This window comes from Protopterus annectens, chromosome 7.part0 (assembly GCF_019279795.1).
Source record: "Protopterus annectens isolate FY-2018-M chromosome 7.part0, PAN1.0, whole genome shotgun sequence".
NCBI lineage: Eukaryota > Metazoa > Chordata > Ceratodontiformes > Protopteridae > Protopterus > Protopterus annectens.
This window is the reverse complement of record NC_056739.1, coordinates 753108720-753126323: the sequence shown is the minus strand read 5'-3', so window position 1 is coordinate 753126323 and position 17604 is coordinate 753108720. Positions and strand designations below refer to the sequence as shown.

The window sequence follows — 17604 nt, the reverse complement described above, 5'->3', positions numbered from 1 at the left end:
TCCTACCCTGATTTGTAACCCCAGAGGCAGTGTATATGTTATTCCTACAGTGGGCACATAGTACTTCCCTATTATGTACCCCCACTGTAAACTGTGGGGCAGCATACCTGTTATTCGTAAAGCGGGCACATAGTACTTCCTACTATGTAACCTTATGTGTAACCCTTTGGGCAGCATACACATTTTTCCTACAGTGAGCACATAGTATTTCCCTACTATGCATGCTTATGTGTAACCCTTGGAGCAGCATACATGTTATTCCTACAGCAAGCACATAGTATGCACCCCCACTGTAACCCCCGGGACATTGTATGTGTTATTCCTACAGTGGGCACTTCTCCTTCCTTACCATGTAGCTCCATTGTAACCCCTGGGGGCAGCATACTTATTATTCATACACTGGGTACATACTACTTCCCTATATTTATCCCAGTGTAAACCCCAGTACAGTGTAGATGTTATTCGTACACTGGGCACATACTGCTTCCCTAGTATGTGTCCCCAGTGCTATCCATGGGGCAGTGTACATGCTATTTCTACAGCTGGCACATAGTACTTCCCTACTATGTACCCCCTACTGAAACTGCTAGTGCAGTGTATGTGTTATTTGTATAGTGGCTACATAGTACTTCCCTACTATGTACCCCCCCACTGTAACTCCTTGGGCAGCATATGTGTTACTCATGCAGGGGGCACGTAGTACTTCTGTACTATGCTCCCCATTGTAGTCCCTGGGACAGAAAATGTGTTACTTGTACAGCAGACACATAGTGCTTCCCTACTGCTTACCTGCAGTTTAACCCCCAAGATAGAGTACGTGTTAGTTTTACAGCTGGCACATAGTACTTTCCTACTATGTACACTCATTTGTTACCCCTGGTGCAGCATAAGGGTTATTCCTACAGCAAGAAAATAGTACTTTCCTACCCTGATTCATAACCCCAGAGTCAGCATATATATTATTCCTACAGTGGGCACATAGTACTTCTGTATTATATACCCCCACTGTAACCTCCGAGGCAGCATACCTGTTATTCATACAGCCGGCACATAGTACTTCCCCTACTAGGTTCCTCAAGTGTAACCATCACTGCAGCATATGTGTTATTCATACAGTGGGCTAATAGTACTTTCCTGCTATGTACCCTCATGTGTTACCCCCCCCACCCCCCGGGGCAGCATATGTGTTGTTCTTACAGCAGGCACATAGTACTTCCCTACTATGTACCTTCATGTGTAACTCAAGAGACAGCATACATATCATTCCGAAGATGGGCTTATAGTTCTTCCCTACTGCATACCCCCACTGTAAACCTCAGGGCACCTTACATGTTATTCCTACAGCATGCACATATTACTTCCATACTATTTACCCCATCTTATCTCTAAGAGCAGTGTATGTGTTATTTGTACAAGGGCCGATAGTACTTCTCTACTGTATACCCTACGTATAACCCCTGAGCAGTGTACTGGTTATTCCTGCAGGTGGTACATAGTACTTGTGATGCCTGTGCCTTGGCCCAGCAATCAAGGAGCCTCAATCCTCATCACTAACACAAGGAGGAAAGGATAACAAATACACACAGTAAAGTGCAATTTCCCTTAAGAGCACACATAGATCACAGTCAGTCCGGGGCTGGTCGCTCCCTTGCTCTCCAGGTCCCCAATAAGACTCCCCACTGACACAGCTATAGGGTCCAGATCTCAGCCTAGTGGGCAAGCTAAAACCTCCAGCACCCTCTCTGTCCAACCAGTGCTTCGTGTCCCTGCCCAAGTAGCTGACACACACACACACACACACACACACACACACACACACACACACACACACACACACACACACACACACACACACACACACACACTCCTGGGGAATGCTGGCACAGGTTCTCCAGCTGTGCCCCCTTTTCCCAGACTATATGGTAGTATCAGCTGCCACCACCCACTAATATTTATCAGCTACTCAAAGGTCCTTAAAAGGGTGTCCAATTATTACTGTGCAATATTATTATCCAATTGGTAGTATAGCCCAGGGCTAAAGCTATTGAAATGGCTTTGTATAATTTTACCAAACGCATGCAAGTAGTCTTAAGAGCTTAAATTATCTTTACACAAAATAGCCACAGTTGAAAGGTTTAAAAATATTTAATAATAAATAATCAAAACACAAGACAATACTTTTACTGCACAGTGCTAGTTAAGAGTTCACAGATCACAGAGAAATACGTAAAATAATTCAGTAGTACAGTTCTGACATCATAGAAAAACACTTAGTCTAATCTTTTTAGTTTCCAGCTATTTCTAAGAGAAAACACAAATCTAAGATAAACTTACATATAGAGCAAAGGCAGAGTGCTGATGAGTTGGATGGTCAAGACAAAAATGCTTAATGCTCTCTGATTCTCTCTGTTTTTAAAATCACATTCCTGGTTCACATTACATCATTCTACACACTTCCCTGGGTTCCCAGGCTAACAGAAACTACATTTACATTCTTCAGCTCTGGACGGAAACCAGAGCAATAAAGGACATTTATGCATGCAGATTCTGGCCAATAACTCTGGCCTTAAAACAATAACCAGAATTCTTTCATCTAGACAGGCCAGAGCCATGTTTACATCAAAGGGTCACAACATGCTTTACTTGGTCAGCAGAGTGCACTGTTGTTACATTTTTGTTCAGTTCCACATGTAACACTATTTTTACCATTTAAGACAACAAGCCTGTGGTTTACATTAATATTTACAGGTGACAGATTTACCTCCAAAATTCCATCTGGCTAGGCTGGCAGCCTTCATATATCTTCACTCAGTCTTCACAGTACTTCCCTACTCTGTACCCTTAGTGTAATCCCTAGAGCAGCGAATGTGTTATTCCTGCAGGTGGCACATAATACTTTCCTACTGTGTATCCTCAGTGTAGCCCCCGAGGCAGCATGTCTGTTATTTCTGCAGGGGGCACATAGTACTTCCATACTTTGTACCCTCAGTGTAATCACTGGGTAGTGTATGACTTATTCCTGCAGAGGACATGTGGACTTCCCTAGTGTGTATGCTCAGTGTAAATGCTGGGTAGTGTACTTCTACAGGGGAACAATAGGAATTCCCTACTGTACACAACCTCAGTGTAATCCTCAGTCAGCATATGTGTTATTGCTGCAGGGTACAAATAGTATTTTCCTACTTTGTACCCTCAGTGTAAGCCCCAGGGCAATGCACGCATTATACCTACAGCAGGCACATACTACTACACTACGCTACACTCGTGTAACCCAGCAGCAGCATAGGTGTTATTCCTAAAACAGGCACATAGTACTTCCCTACTAAGTATCATCATGTGTAACCCCTGGGGCAGCAAATGTGTTAGTCCTACAGCAAGCACATACTTCTTCCCTACTATGTACCCCACTGTAACCTGCAGAGCAGCGTATGTGTTATTCCTACAGCAGGCACATTCTATTTCTCTACCATGTACCACCACCATAACCCCCCCCCCCCGGCAGTGTATGCATTATTCGTACACTAGGCACATAATACTTCCCTACTATGTACCCTGAGTGTAACCCCCAGGGCAGCGTAAGTGTTATTTCTACACCAGGCAAATACTACTTCCCTAACGCCAGTGCAAACTCTTAGGCAGTGTACATGTTATTCCTACACTGGGCAAGTACTACTTCCCTATTATGTACCCCCGGTGCAACCCCTGGAGCAGCATATACATTATTCCTTCACCAGGCACTTACTACATCACTACTAGGTACCTCAGTGCAACCCCAAGGCAGTGTACATGTTATTCCTACAGTGGGGACGTACTACTTCCCTACTATATACCCTCACTGCAACCCTTGGGGTAGTGTATGCGTTATTCCTGCAGTGGGCATATAGTACTTCTCTACCATGTACACTCACTTTAAACCCCAGGGCAGCATATACATTATTCCTACAGCAATCCCATAGTACTTCCCTCTGTGTATTTTCATTATAATCCCCCATGCAGCGTACGCTTTATTGCTACAGTGGGCACATAGTACTTGTACCTTCACTGTAACTCCTGGAGCAGCGTACGCATTATTCCTACAGAAAGTACATAGTACTTCCCCATTATGTACCCTCATGTGTAACCCCTGGGGCAGCATATGTGTTCTTCCTAGAGCAGGCACATAATACTACCCTACTTTGTATCCCCACTGTAAGCCCCAGGGCAGTGTGTGTGCTATTCCTACAGCAGGCACACACTACTTCCCTACTATGTAGCTGCACTGTAAATGGGCAGCATGCATATGAGTCATACAGCAGGCACATAGTATTACTGTGTACCTTCACTGTAACCCCCTGGGCAGCCTACGCTTTACTCGTACAGTGGGCACATAGTACTTCCCTACTATATACCCCCAGTATAACCCCTGGGAAAGTGAATGTGTTATTCCTACAGTGGGCACATAGTACTTCCCTACTGTGTACCCCTACTATAACCCCCCCCAGGGCAGCATATGTGTTATTCATACAACAGGCACATAGTACTTCCCTACTATGTACCCCCAGTGTAACCCCTGGGGCAGTGTGCAAGTTATTTGTATGGTGGGCACATAGTACTTCCCTACTATCTACCCCTAGTGTAACCCCTGGGGTAGTGTACAAGTTATTCCTACAGCGGGCACATAGTACTTCCCTACTATATACCCCCAGTGTAACCCCCAGGGCAGTGTATATGTTATTCTTACAGTGGGCTCATAGTACTTCCCTACTGTGTACCCCTACTGTAACCCCCCCAGGGCAGCATATGTGTTATTCATACAACAGGCACATAGTACTTCCCTACTATGTACCCCCAGTGTAATTGGTACAGCATACACATAGAACTTCCCTACTATGTACCCCCAGTGTAACCCCCAGGACAGCGTAGATATTATTCGTAAAGAGGACTCATAGTAGCGTAAGAGTTTTTCAAACAGCTGGCTCATAGCAATTCCCTGCTATGTACCCTCAGTATAACTTCAGGAAGCATGTATGTTATTTATGGATTCACTTCAGAAGCTCGAAATACTGAAATCTCGAATTTCAGTATCTCAAGCCCAAGAAGTCGAATCCACAAAATAACGAAAAGTAAAAACCGCAAAATTCAAAACCTCGAATACCGGAAGTTTTGAATTTTGCGGTTTTACTAGACACAAACAAAAACCATCCACCACACAAACACACACAGTCACTCTACTACATGAAAGCAGGGGGGCTGTGTCCCCCCTCACCCCCCTACTTAAATATTCTCGTTCTGATGTCGCACTACATACAAACACACACAAAACATCACCACACAAGTTACTTTCTCTTTGCACACACACACACATCACAGCAACAAAACACGCTGACACACACCACAGCTCCTACCCAAACCCATTAACACACACACTTACCTGAATACATGACCATAGCGGACCTTTAGAAGCGCAAAATTCAAAATGTCTGGTATTCGAGGTTTTGAATTTCGCGCTTCTAAACTTTCGCTATTATGTGGATTCGGCTTCTTGGGCTCAAAATACTGAAATTCGGCATTTCAGTATTTTGAGCTTCTGAAGGGAACCCTTTATTTATACAGGGGCACATAGTACTTTCTTACCATATACCCTCAGTATAGCCTGTAGGCAGTTTATACAGGGGCACATAGTATTTCCCTATCATATACCCACAGTATAACCCCTGGGTCAGCATAGGGCATTCAGTACTTCCCTAATATGTACCCTAGGTATAACTCTGGGGCAGTTTATAAAGGGGGTACATAGTACTTCACTTCCACGTACCCTCTGTATAACCCCTGGGGGTGCAATATTTGTCAGAATGGAAGGAGATGCTCAACAGTCCATGCTGCTTTGCCAGGGATGGTCTGTCCCTCTCCCGTCTAGGCTTTCGAATATTAGCTAAAACATTGTCCTCCCCCAAACTGAAAGTACTTCTGACATAGTAAACCAAAACCAAGGACATCTGAAGGTGTTACTGCTCAATGTCAGTGAGTGCTGACATCTGTGTGGTCACTGAGACTTGATTTAAAACCACGGAGTGCACACTATCATTGCAAGGTTATAATGCCTTCCACACATTTAGACTAGCTACTACACAGACAGAGACTAAATGTGGAGATATCTTGATTTACATCAGAAATAAATATACCCCAAGGTTGATCAAACAAGATAATGCACTTGAGCTCCTCCATGTTCAAATCACCATAGGCAAAATCCAATACCACTTCCTTGCAAGTTGTAGGTCCCCCTCTATTACCCTGGAAACTCACACCATGTATTTAAACTTATTGAAAACACTCACCATCCAACCCAATACCATATTCATCGGTGACTTCAATTTCTCCACTATTAACTGGGAATCATATATGACACAAAAAGTATAGGCACAGAGATTCCTGCATTTTGTAAACACAAACTCCCTGGACCAGATTGTCAATACACGAGCCAGGGGCGCAACCATCTGGTCCTCACTAATATGGGAGAGTGCTGCACACCCCCTAGTATAAAGTCTTCTTTGGTAAGGTCAGACCACAAAATGGTTTCTTTTGACGTAAAAATAAAACATGGAACCTCAGCTAACCCTGGAATTTTCAGGAACTGCTCTAAGGCTAACTTCCTACTATTAAGTGATAACCTGGCAAAATTTCATTCTTCCATAAACCCTAAGAACACTGCTGCCTATGCAGAACTGTTCACAGAAACCCTATACAATCATGCTAATAGCTGCATAGAGGCAGCTGTACCCAACAGGAAAAAATACAGAACTAACTCAAAAAACAAGCCCTCCTGTTGGAATCACATCATCAATAGGCTGTATAACAGAAGAAGGAAAATCATGGCAAAAATTAGGAGATGTAGCACCTAGCAGGCTAAAAGCACTCTCATCAAACTAAACAAACAACTCAGAGGATAAATAAAGTCTACCAAAGCTAAATTTGAGGTAAATTTGAATTCCCAGGCCAAGGGCAACCACACAGCATTCTTTAGCTATGTCCACAACCTCAAGCACAATACACAATTGTGTGTAGAGCTCATTGTAAATGTATCAACCTATACTCAACCAAAAAATATATCAAACCTACTGGCTGACAAGTTCAGCTCCAACTTTACCGTTCTCTCCCCCTCAACCTTCCCTCAGGAAATGCCATCAAATACAAGTCTCCCTGCTATCACTAGGGAACAGATCCTTAATGCTCTCTCTAAGGCCAAGAGCACTGCATCAATGGGCCCAGACAATATTGTTCTATGCCTTTGAAACAGCATGAAACATGATTTGTCAGAACCTTTGCAATTGCTGTTTAACTGTAGTATCCAAACACTGTCCATGCCTCATACATGGAGAACAGCAACAGTCATCCCACTACACAAAGGTGGGCCATCTGGAAACTACAGACCCATAAGTCTCACCAGTCTTATATGCAAAGCCATGGAAAGAATTATCACAGAAATGATTAATAACAACATAGGAAACCTCCAGATACTGGATCCAACCTAGTTTGATTTCATCAAGGGTGGGTCATGCCTACTCAACCTGGTGGACTTCTTTGAGAAGGTCACCAAAGCAATGGAGGAGGGCAAAATGGTTCACACTGCCTACCTTGACCTGGCCAAGGCATTTGGCACAATATACAACTTGGGTATTGTTCACAAACACAATAGGTTAGATACAAACCCTTATGTCATCCACTGGATAGCAAGCTGTCTCAAAGACAGGACCCAGTAAGTTAGAATTGGGGGGGGGATTTCACCTCTACAAAGAGTCCAATTACAAATAGAGTCCCTCAGGGATAGGTCCTGGGACTGCTCCTTTTTGGAATTTACTCCTCTGAAGTCAAGGCCAATGTCAATGGCTTCTGGCTGACTAAATTTGAAGTTAAGAGCTGTCATTGAATCGCCCACAAACACAAAAGTTCTTTAGGAAGGGCTGACACAGACAAACAACTGGTATCAGAGGCATGGACTAAAAATGAATGCCAAGAAATGCATAACATTATCCTTCAGGAAGTCATCCACCCCATGGTAACTATAATTTTGACAACACACCCCTAAGAGTTGACCCAGTACTCAGGGATTTGGAGACACACATAGATAGTACTCTAACCTTTGACCATCACGTGTCTGCAGTAGTGAGGAAATCATTCTATATTGTGCAACTTATTAACAAAGGTATGGCAGCTAGGTCCAAGGAAGTCATTGTTCCACTGTATTTGGCATTCACCAGACTTATCATTGAGTACAATGCCCCCTTTGGTATGTACATAACAAAGCATATCCAACAATTGTAATGCTCACAGAGGTTCCTCACTAAAAGAACACAGGACATAAGTAACATTTCCTTTGCGGATTGCCTCAAGACCTTATCCCTGTATTCAGTCTTCTACAGTCTAATGATGGGAGATCTATGCCTGGCATACAAAGCATTGTCAGACCTCACTCTGACGGGCCTTCTGCAAATCAGCAAAACAAACAGCACTGGAATTACCTGTTCCAAAGACTTAAACCTTGCCTGTGATATGTGTTACTTGGACAATTGGAAAGGGAACTGGAAATTCATCTCTGATTTGGCACCTATGCCTATCATGGACACAGACAGCCTGTAAATGGTTCATCTCCCAGGCCCCTGCTTGTAAAAATTTCACCTCTCAAGGCCCTGTTTACATTTATCAATATTACCAGAACTTGTCAGAGATTTGGGATTGCATGACTAGGCTTAAAAAGGACCTTGTAGTCATTAGCCTAGTAAATACCTGTGAACCTATATAGGGGGTACATGGTACTTCCCTACTCTGTCTTCTTCTTATTTTTCTTTTAGCTGTTCCCATTAGGGGTCACCACAGCGGATCATCTGTTTCCATTTCTTCCAGTCCTCTGCATCTTTCTCTATCACACCAACCACCTGCATGTCTTCTCTCACCACATCCATAAACCTTAACTTAGGCCTTCCTCTTTTCCTCTTAACTGGCAGTTTCATCCTTAGCATCCTTTTCCCAATATACCAAGCATCCCTCCTCAGCACATGTCCAAACCAACGTAATGTCACCTCTCTGGCTTTGTCTCCAAACCATCCAACCTGGGCTGACCCTCTAATATACCTATTCCTAATCCTGTCCACCCTCATCACACCCAGTGCAAATCTTAACATATTTAACTCTGCCACATCCAGCTCTGACTCCTGCCTTTTTGTCAATGCCACTGTCTTCAACCCATATAACATAGATGGTCTCACTACCCTCTTGTAGACCTTCCCTTTCACTCTTACTGGTATTCGTCTGTCACAAATCACTCCTGACACTCTTCTCCACCCACTCCATCCTGCCTGTACTCTCTTCTTCACCTCTCTTACACACTTGCCATTACTCTGAACTGTTGATCCCAAGTATTTAAACTCATCCACCTTCGCCAACTCTGCTCCCTGCATCCTCACCATTCCTCTATCCTCCCTCTCATTCACACACTTAAATTCTGTCTTAGTCCTGCTGACCTTCATTCCTCTCCACTCTAGAGCATATCTCCATCTCTCCAGGGTCAACCTGATCCCTACTCTCACTACAGATCACAATGTCATCTGCAAACATAATAGTCCACGGGGACTCCTGTCTGATCTCGTCTGTCAACCTGTCCATCACCATTGCAAATAAGAAAGGGCTCAGAGCTGATCCTTGATGTTATCCTACCTCCACCTTAAACGCATATGTCATTCCCACCATTAGCCTCACATCTGTCACACTACCCTGGTAAATATCCTGTACCACTCTTACATACTTCTCTGCCACTCCCAAATTCCTCATACAATACCACAACTCCTCTCCGGGCACCCTGTCATATGCTTTCTCTAAGTCCACAAAAACACAATGCAACTCCTTCTGACCTTCTCTGTACTTCTCCATCAACACTCTCAGATACTTCCCTACTCTGTACTGTCATTATATCCCCTGGGACAGCATATGTGTTATTCATGCACGGTCTACATAGTACCCTCAGTTTAACTCTTTGGATGGCGTATGTGTTATTCATGCAAGGTGTTCATAGTACCTCCCTACCCTGTACTCTCAGTGCAACCCCTGGGGCATTGTTTATGTTAATCATACTAGGGGTCCAGAGTTTTTCCCAACTCTGTACCCTCAGTATAACCCCTGGGGCTGTGTATGTGTTATTCATATGGGCAGGTGTTATGTAGAATCTCTCAAGTCTGTACCCTCAGTGTAACCCCCAGGGCAGCATATGTGTTATTCATATAGGGGGTACATAGTACTTCCCTACACTGTATCCTCAGTATAACTCCCTGGAGAGTGTATGTGTTATTCTTATAGGGGATAGATAGTACTCTTGTACTGTGTACGCTCAGTATTACTCCCAAGGCAGCATATGTGTAACACACAGCACTTTATACAGAGGGAATTATACTGCCCTGCTAGTTACCTTTGGTATAACCATTGGAAAAGTTTGTGTGATAGTTATACAAGGATAGACAGTTCTGCCCTACTGTAAAGTCTTAGTGGAACACATGGGGCAGCATATTCACTGTGTCTGCAGAAGGTATATGGTACTGTTCTACAGGGACTTCAGCATATGGCTGCACTCCCTGCATCTGATGTTCTCCTACAGAGCACCCCTACTTTATATTAGCACTGAATGTTAAGGCTATCATGTCAGCCTGTAGTCCTGTGCTGTATCCTTTCTGACACTTCTGACACCACGTTTGAACTCTGTGACTTGGAACAGGTCACTTCCTAATGGTTGCCCAGTTTCAGCTCTAATAAGAAGCAGTTTGCCTTTTGCATCCCATTCAGATTAATACTTTTCAGTGTCTCACTGCACCCTTTGTATTCATTGTAACATGGATCCAAACCCTCTGATGCTCAGTTTCTGTAAATATATCCATCTTCCTCTTCCTCACTGAGTGCCTCCACTACTGTCCCACACATAGACACAATGCCTGCTATGCTATAAATCTCTTTTTTTTTAAACAAGAATCATCTTTGTTGAATTATCACTTATGACATAGACAAACCATATGGATATATTTTCACTTGCAAACATTATACATCACATACAGTTTTCTATACAGTCAATGTCCATCAAATGTTACCTAGCTCATTCATTTCCTTCCTTACCTTAAACCTCATTCCTTCTCCAAAACATTATTCTGCAGGTATTTTTCCCCACACTTCACAATTTTTCTTATTTGCTCCTACCCTTTGCTAAAGCTCCCACTTCCTGTACTTTTATCTGTGTTACTACACTCACTACTTCAGGTACTGCTGGTTTAGACTGCGAGTTCCATTTTCTAGTCATTGCTGTTTTGGCAGTCACCAGAATTAAACTCTATCTAGGCAATTCTGTTTTTGTAACACAGCTCAAAAAGTAATTTCCTTAGTTACACCAATTTGTTCACCCAGTATTTCTGACAGAGTAGTCTGCAGGGAATTTTTAGTCTGCAAACTCAAATTACAATCACAAAAATATATTTCCAGTTACCTCTTTCTTCCTCATTACACCTCCAACATTTACAATCTACCTAATAAAAAAAATCTTTGGAGTCTGCTTGGGGCATGAAAATACCTCTGCAAACACTTCTAAGCAAAGATCCTAAACCTTCTAGGTATTCCTACAGATATCCCCACATTATTTATTTCTGAATTGCTTATCCAGTCTCTCTTCCTAATTCTTTCTAACCTCCTCTGATTGATTCTTATAGTAATTATACAATATTGTATATGCCCTACTTATGATCCCTTTTCTAACAGCGGCTTCTGTTCTAGACTCTACTATAAACCCAATCAGTGGCTGGACTTTCACTTATTTTCTCTTTGCCTATACTCTGATATCAGTCCATGATAGGGAAGGCATATCTCTAGCCCGCAGTTTAAATGTATTCTTGGCCTCTTGCCATTCTGTTACATTTCCCTTCCTAATTATTTTTTCCCAATACCTTGGTTTCTTTGCTAGTTTTCTCCTGTAGATTCCACTCTCCTCTTACCTATTGTCTTTACCCCTAATTACAGTCATCTCTATTGGCTGAATCTCCTTTCTCCATTCCCATATTGGCTTAGTTTATGAATACTTCTTGCTACTTTATGAGCATAATATTCTGTATTGTTATTGTTATTCTCCTTAAGGATCTTCATCCAAAATCCCAGTTTGTCCTTGTTTCTTGAGCTTCTCCCCTGTTTCATCATCATCCCTTTTCACTTTGAATTATAGCGTTCTGCTTGTGCTATGTGCTTTAATTGTGTAGCTCTAAAATACCTCTTCAAGTCAGGTAATCCCAAACCAGCTTGTTCAGTTGGAAGGATCATCTTATACCACTTGATTCTTTCCCTGTTCCACTTCCAGATACAATCTTTCAACTCTTTATTAATTACTATTCACAAATTCTCATCTGGTTGATAAAAATATACCAGACCAGTGTAAAAACCTAAAGGGACTAAAAACATTTTCACTGCTTGTATCTTGCTGTCCATATCCAAAAAAACAGAACTTCCAGTTTCTTTTGTATTATCTCTTGTTTATTCTCTTCTCTCATATCCTTAGCTACCATAACAGAATTCTTTTAAACCTATGCTCCTAAGTTCTTCATTTTATTATGTCCCCATAAATGTAGGTATTGTTGAAGCAGTCTGTGAGTGGGTACATAGTTTACAGCTATTGCCTTTGTTTTATATTCATTAGTTCCCAAAATAACTTGAAATTGTCTTGGAATGTTCCACAACACTGAATTATACTTTCTAGTTTTATCAGGTACAAAATAATATCCTCTGCAAATAAAGCCAACTTTTCTTGATTAACATAGCAATTATATCCTTGAATTTCTTAGTTTCTTATTCTCTTTGCCAGAGGTTCTAAATAACAAAGGGGGATAGAGGACACACATGCCTAGTTCCTCTGTACTAACAGAACTTATCAGAGAGGAGCCACCCCACTATAATGTTTGCCTATGATCCCTAATATATCCTCCTAATTAACCTTATTATTGTATCAGGGAATATAAATGTTTCCATTGCCCTTACGCATAAAATTCCAACTTAATCTGTTGAATGTTTTCTCTGTATCAAGACACACCAACGATAGTTGTATTTTCTTACATTCTGCTTCCCTGTGGATTATCAATGTTCTGCTAATGTTGTCAAATGCTTGCCTCTCCTCAACAAAACCACACTGATTCATATCTTTCAGTTTTGACATCACGTTTGCCATTATTTTAGCCATTATAGACCTAAACACTTTATAATCATGGTTTAGAATTGCAATGGGTCTATACGAAGCTGGGTCTGATGGATCTTTACCATCTTTAGGTATTACAGCCTCCACAGCTTACCTCCAGGATGTTGGTCCTTCCCCTTCTCTTAAAACACTGTTAAACAAAACCTTACAGATCTTTACCACTTTCTTCTCTCCCATCTTCCAAACTTCCACAGGAATGCAATCTATACATGAAAAGGAGACTTTCTTGTAGATTGGTTAACACATCACCATATTTACTGTATCTCAACTCCTCCTATCCTGACTGATCTCTGGTTATTTTCCTAATTATAGGCTCCCTAAGCTTGGCAACAGCCCTTTCAACTTTCTGTTGCCTGAGCCATTCTGCTAAAAATTGTTATGCTCTGGAGTTATTATTAAAAAAAGAGTTGCTTAACAGCAATCTTTCTAAATGCATGCATATTATCAAGGTAGTCCCTTATTTTCTCTCTAGATCTCTGCAGTTGTGCCTCTTCTTGTTCTGTGAGATTTATCATATTCTGCAATACTTTAACCTAAGCTACAAATCTTCTTAATATAGTAATGTACCCCCAGAGTACTCAGAGCTTTGATAGTAGTGACACAGTATCTTCATTTTTCTTTACGAGAGATACATAGTTCTGCTTCAGAATCACATCTGTCTGTCAGTCTGTACTGTACCTTATGTGGGATGTGCTCTGTGACTCAAACAGTAACTGTACAGAAGAAATATCTCAATGCAACCACTACATCTGTTTTTATTAGGATACATGAAATAAAATACCAATGTATACTTTTTTCATGCTAGATTGTTAACTCTACAGATCAATGATATAAGATTTAACTATTTTACATCTGGAAATTTTTCTTTTCCTTGCTTAGTGGGACTAACCTGGTCAACAAAGGATAAATAATAAATAAGCAATAAAACTTCTTTCTTTCTCTCTGTTTGTTGGATCCATTCCTAGTTGGCCCAAATGTTCCCTTTGACTCTTGGTATTTTATAGCACCAATAGATAAAAGCCAGTGAGATGGATTATGGCTATCTTTGGGGTCTATATTATGTCCTCGAAAAGGTAGTTCAGTGAACAGCATTTACTTAGAAAATGCCATTCAGTGAACTGCTCATAGTGAGATTGTGGTACAGTGAAGATCAGAAAGTTTGCCCTTTCCTCACTGTAGTGCGACCTCGGAGTTGGTATATATATATAATTAGCAGGGGTGTGGGGGAGCACAGCCTCCCACAAGAGTGAGTTCACTGGCCTGCATTTCCAATGTAAATGCTGTTCGGTGAACTGCCTTTTTGAGGACATAATATAGACCCCTATCCTTGCATCAAATTGAGGCATTTTTTTAATGCTACCTAAGATGTAGGATTTAGGTAAACAGTGCTGTGCATTGCAGTCCCCACTGCATTGAGCCTGTGTGGATGCATGCTTATTCCCCACTTTGATGTTATTGTGTTCTCATTGGTAGGTTTATGCTCTGGGAGGTGAACCATTTACAGGCTGCCTGTGCCCATTAGAGACATAGGTGTCAAACCAGGGATGAATTTCCTGTTCCCCATCCAGTTGTCCAAGTTACTCTGGAACTGAGTTAAGGAGGAACTCTGCTTCACATGGATCTCTCCAAAGATACTGCTACAGGAGCTGCATATCCAGGCCACACCCCTACAGCAGGGCTCTGATAGATTCCTCTCCCTGGGATGGACAGGCTGGTATCTGCCCCTCACTCCCTTCTTTCCTCAGCGGACTCCCTTAGTGTCTGGGATATTTGTCAAACCCGGGTGTCTGTTACACAGTCAAGTGGAAACATCTGTGCCCTTACATAGCTGATTTTAATCTGCTGATACTTTTATTTAATATGAAATCCTTTTCTACAGTTATCTAACAATATACTGGGTATTTATTGATTTTATCTAAACTGCAATCATTATGTTACATTATTCGTGTTCCTGCAGTATTTGGATTATCTTTATATATTCAGTGACATTAAAGTGATGGAAAGAATGTCATAGAACAACACTTGTTACTTGGCAAATATGACAGAATGCAATATCTCCTTGATATTGCTGCCATTTAGTAAAGGTTTTACTAGATCAAATGTATTTTCTTTTCTTTCTGTACTACATTACCATTTAATTAAAATTTTACTTCATCTGTCATATTTTACTATTCCTTCCCTTGCTTCTGGAAAACTCATCAGTTTAACTCACATGGAATATTTTGCTGCACATCACTGTTTTTCTTTTGGGAGTGAATTTATTTTCCCATGATGCTGTTCTTGATGAATAATGAGCAGTTTTATGTTTTATAATTCTTGCAGTTAGTAGAAGAAATGGCTTCAGGCCTAGTATACAAGGATACTGTTCAGATGCTGACAGTTGTTATTTGGTAACTTTTTCAGGTTTATCCATTATTTGGTACCATCTACAATGCTATATACTACTTGGCGAAGGCAGTGGAAAGCAGCCGTCGAGAGGCAAGGTGGGCTTCTGGTACTAACATTGTCCACTACACAAAAGACCTTGAAATTCAGGGCTTTAACCAGAAGCTGTGGTCAGATGAACAAGGAGAGCTTCTCACCAGTTATGTGGTTCTTGACACAGATGGAAGAGGGAATGAGATGCAAGCTACTCATGTCATCAACACTGCAACTGGCTCCCTAAAACCCACAGGCAGTGGGGTGCACTTCCCACATGGTAACACTCCGGGTACTGATGCTAACTGCTGGTTTGATCCCAAAACTGTCTGTGCTGGAGGTGAGGCTGCCTTCAGAATACAATTGAAGTTTGTAATGTCCTTTGGAAAGTGTTGTTTGCATGAACATGACATTAAAGTGACAGAATACATTATTTTGGATCAACATAACTGCAAAAGATCCAGACAGGTTTCTGGACTCTACAAACACTCTATCTGTAGCTTTAGTCTAACTTTGCTTCAGAAGGAAAGCTCATCTGTTCTGAGGCTACAGCAGTCCTAGGAAAGGTATTACTTCACCTATGTGCATTGGTCTCTCATCAGCCACTCCCCTTGTCCTTTGTTTACATAGCTTCGAAATGACTTTGATGGGTAACTTCTCTGGCACCTGAAGATAATGTTAAACATTAAGTGGCCAACAAAAATGAAAGGTACTGGATGAGGGAGAATGGTACTGGGAAACTAGACATAGTAAAAGACAATCATTAACAGCAACAGCAGTAAAAATGCTAATGATAGTAACCATGGCAGTCGTAATAATAATAATAATAATAATAATAATAATAATAATAATAATAATAATAATAATGCGTTATAGTAGTAAAAAATAATCTTAATGGTTTGAGTCAGTCAATCTTCATTTTTTGAGTCTCTCAGTTTTCATTTGCCCAGTATAACACTAAGCAGGTCACTTAATTTGGCAGCGGCCTTGGGTTCACTTGAAAAGAGGTACTTTTGTCAAGTGGTGCTACCTAGTTAATAAAGAAATAAAAATAATAAAAACAACAATGATGTAAAAGTATATATAATTAAAGATATGGTAGGTATAGCAGAGGATTAAAGCTCTGAGCTGTTAATGAAATGCTTCCAGTAGTCCATGGTACAGGGTTTGATTTCTTCTACCACCACTTGCCTGCTGTGTGACTTGGAATACATAAACATTGCTCCCAGGTCACCCTTGAGAATGATCATTTGTGTCTGGCAGGTTTACCTAGTTAAACACATATAAATAAATAATACAAACAAAACTGTAACAAGAGTATTTTTAAATCAATATTAATAATAGTAGGTGGGATTCATGACGTTGATTGTATTTATTAACCGTGTAAGTAAATCTGCCCTTAAACCATTTGTAACCACAGCCCAGGTCAATATACACAGACATGTAAATAATATTCAAAACAATAAATAGTTTAGTGATATTAAAATATGATCAGCAAAGGAAAAAAAGTGTATAACAGAAAAATCAGTATTGATGAAATTCACAATAAAAATATTCACATTCAGATCTAAATCTGTGCGTAACACTAGATAAATATAACAATCATCATTTAAGTTAACAGTGTTGATCAACCATTATCTCTGAAACAATGTTGTAGGTGTCAGTTTCATAGCTCATTATTTTTTTTTAGCAGTAAGAGTTTTTTTTTCATTTGTAATGTGAATAGGTAAAGTATATATGAATCTTTAATGTAGAACACACTTGTACTATTCAGCAATGTTGATATGGTGACATCACATCACCATTGTTGTGTAGCACCAAAACACCATCAATGTGGTCATGGTACCACACATGAATATGGCTGTTGTATAACATCAAACACACTGTTGATGTGGTGAGTGTTGCACTCATGAATGTTGCATCCCCATCTTTGTGCAGCACTGAAACCC

General features: G+C 41.0%; 1 protein-coding gene across 1 annotated transcript in view; it reads left to right on the top strand.

Moving 5' to 3' along the window:
- The window catches only part of GUCY2D (guanylate cyclase 2D, retinal), a 1710150-nt gene that overhangs the window by 314900 nt on the left and 1377646 nt on the right, over positions 1 to 17604 (top strand). Inside the window, exon 3 of the mRNA XM_044076324.1 lies at positions 15641 to 15995. Within this exon, the coding sequence (XP_043932259.1) occupies positions 15641 to 15995 (355 nt within the window). The remainder of the gene's footprint in view (positions 1 to 15640; positions 15996 to 17604) is intronic.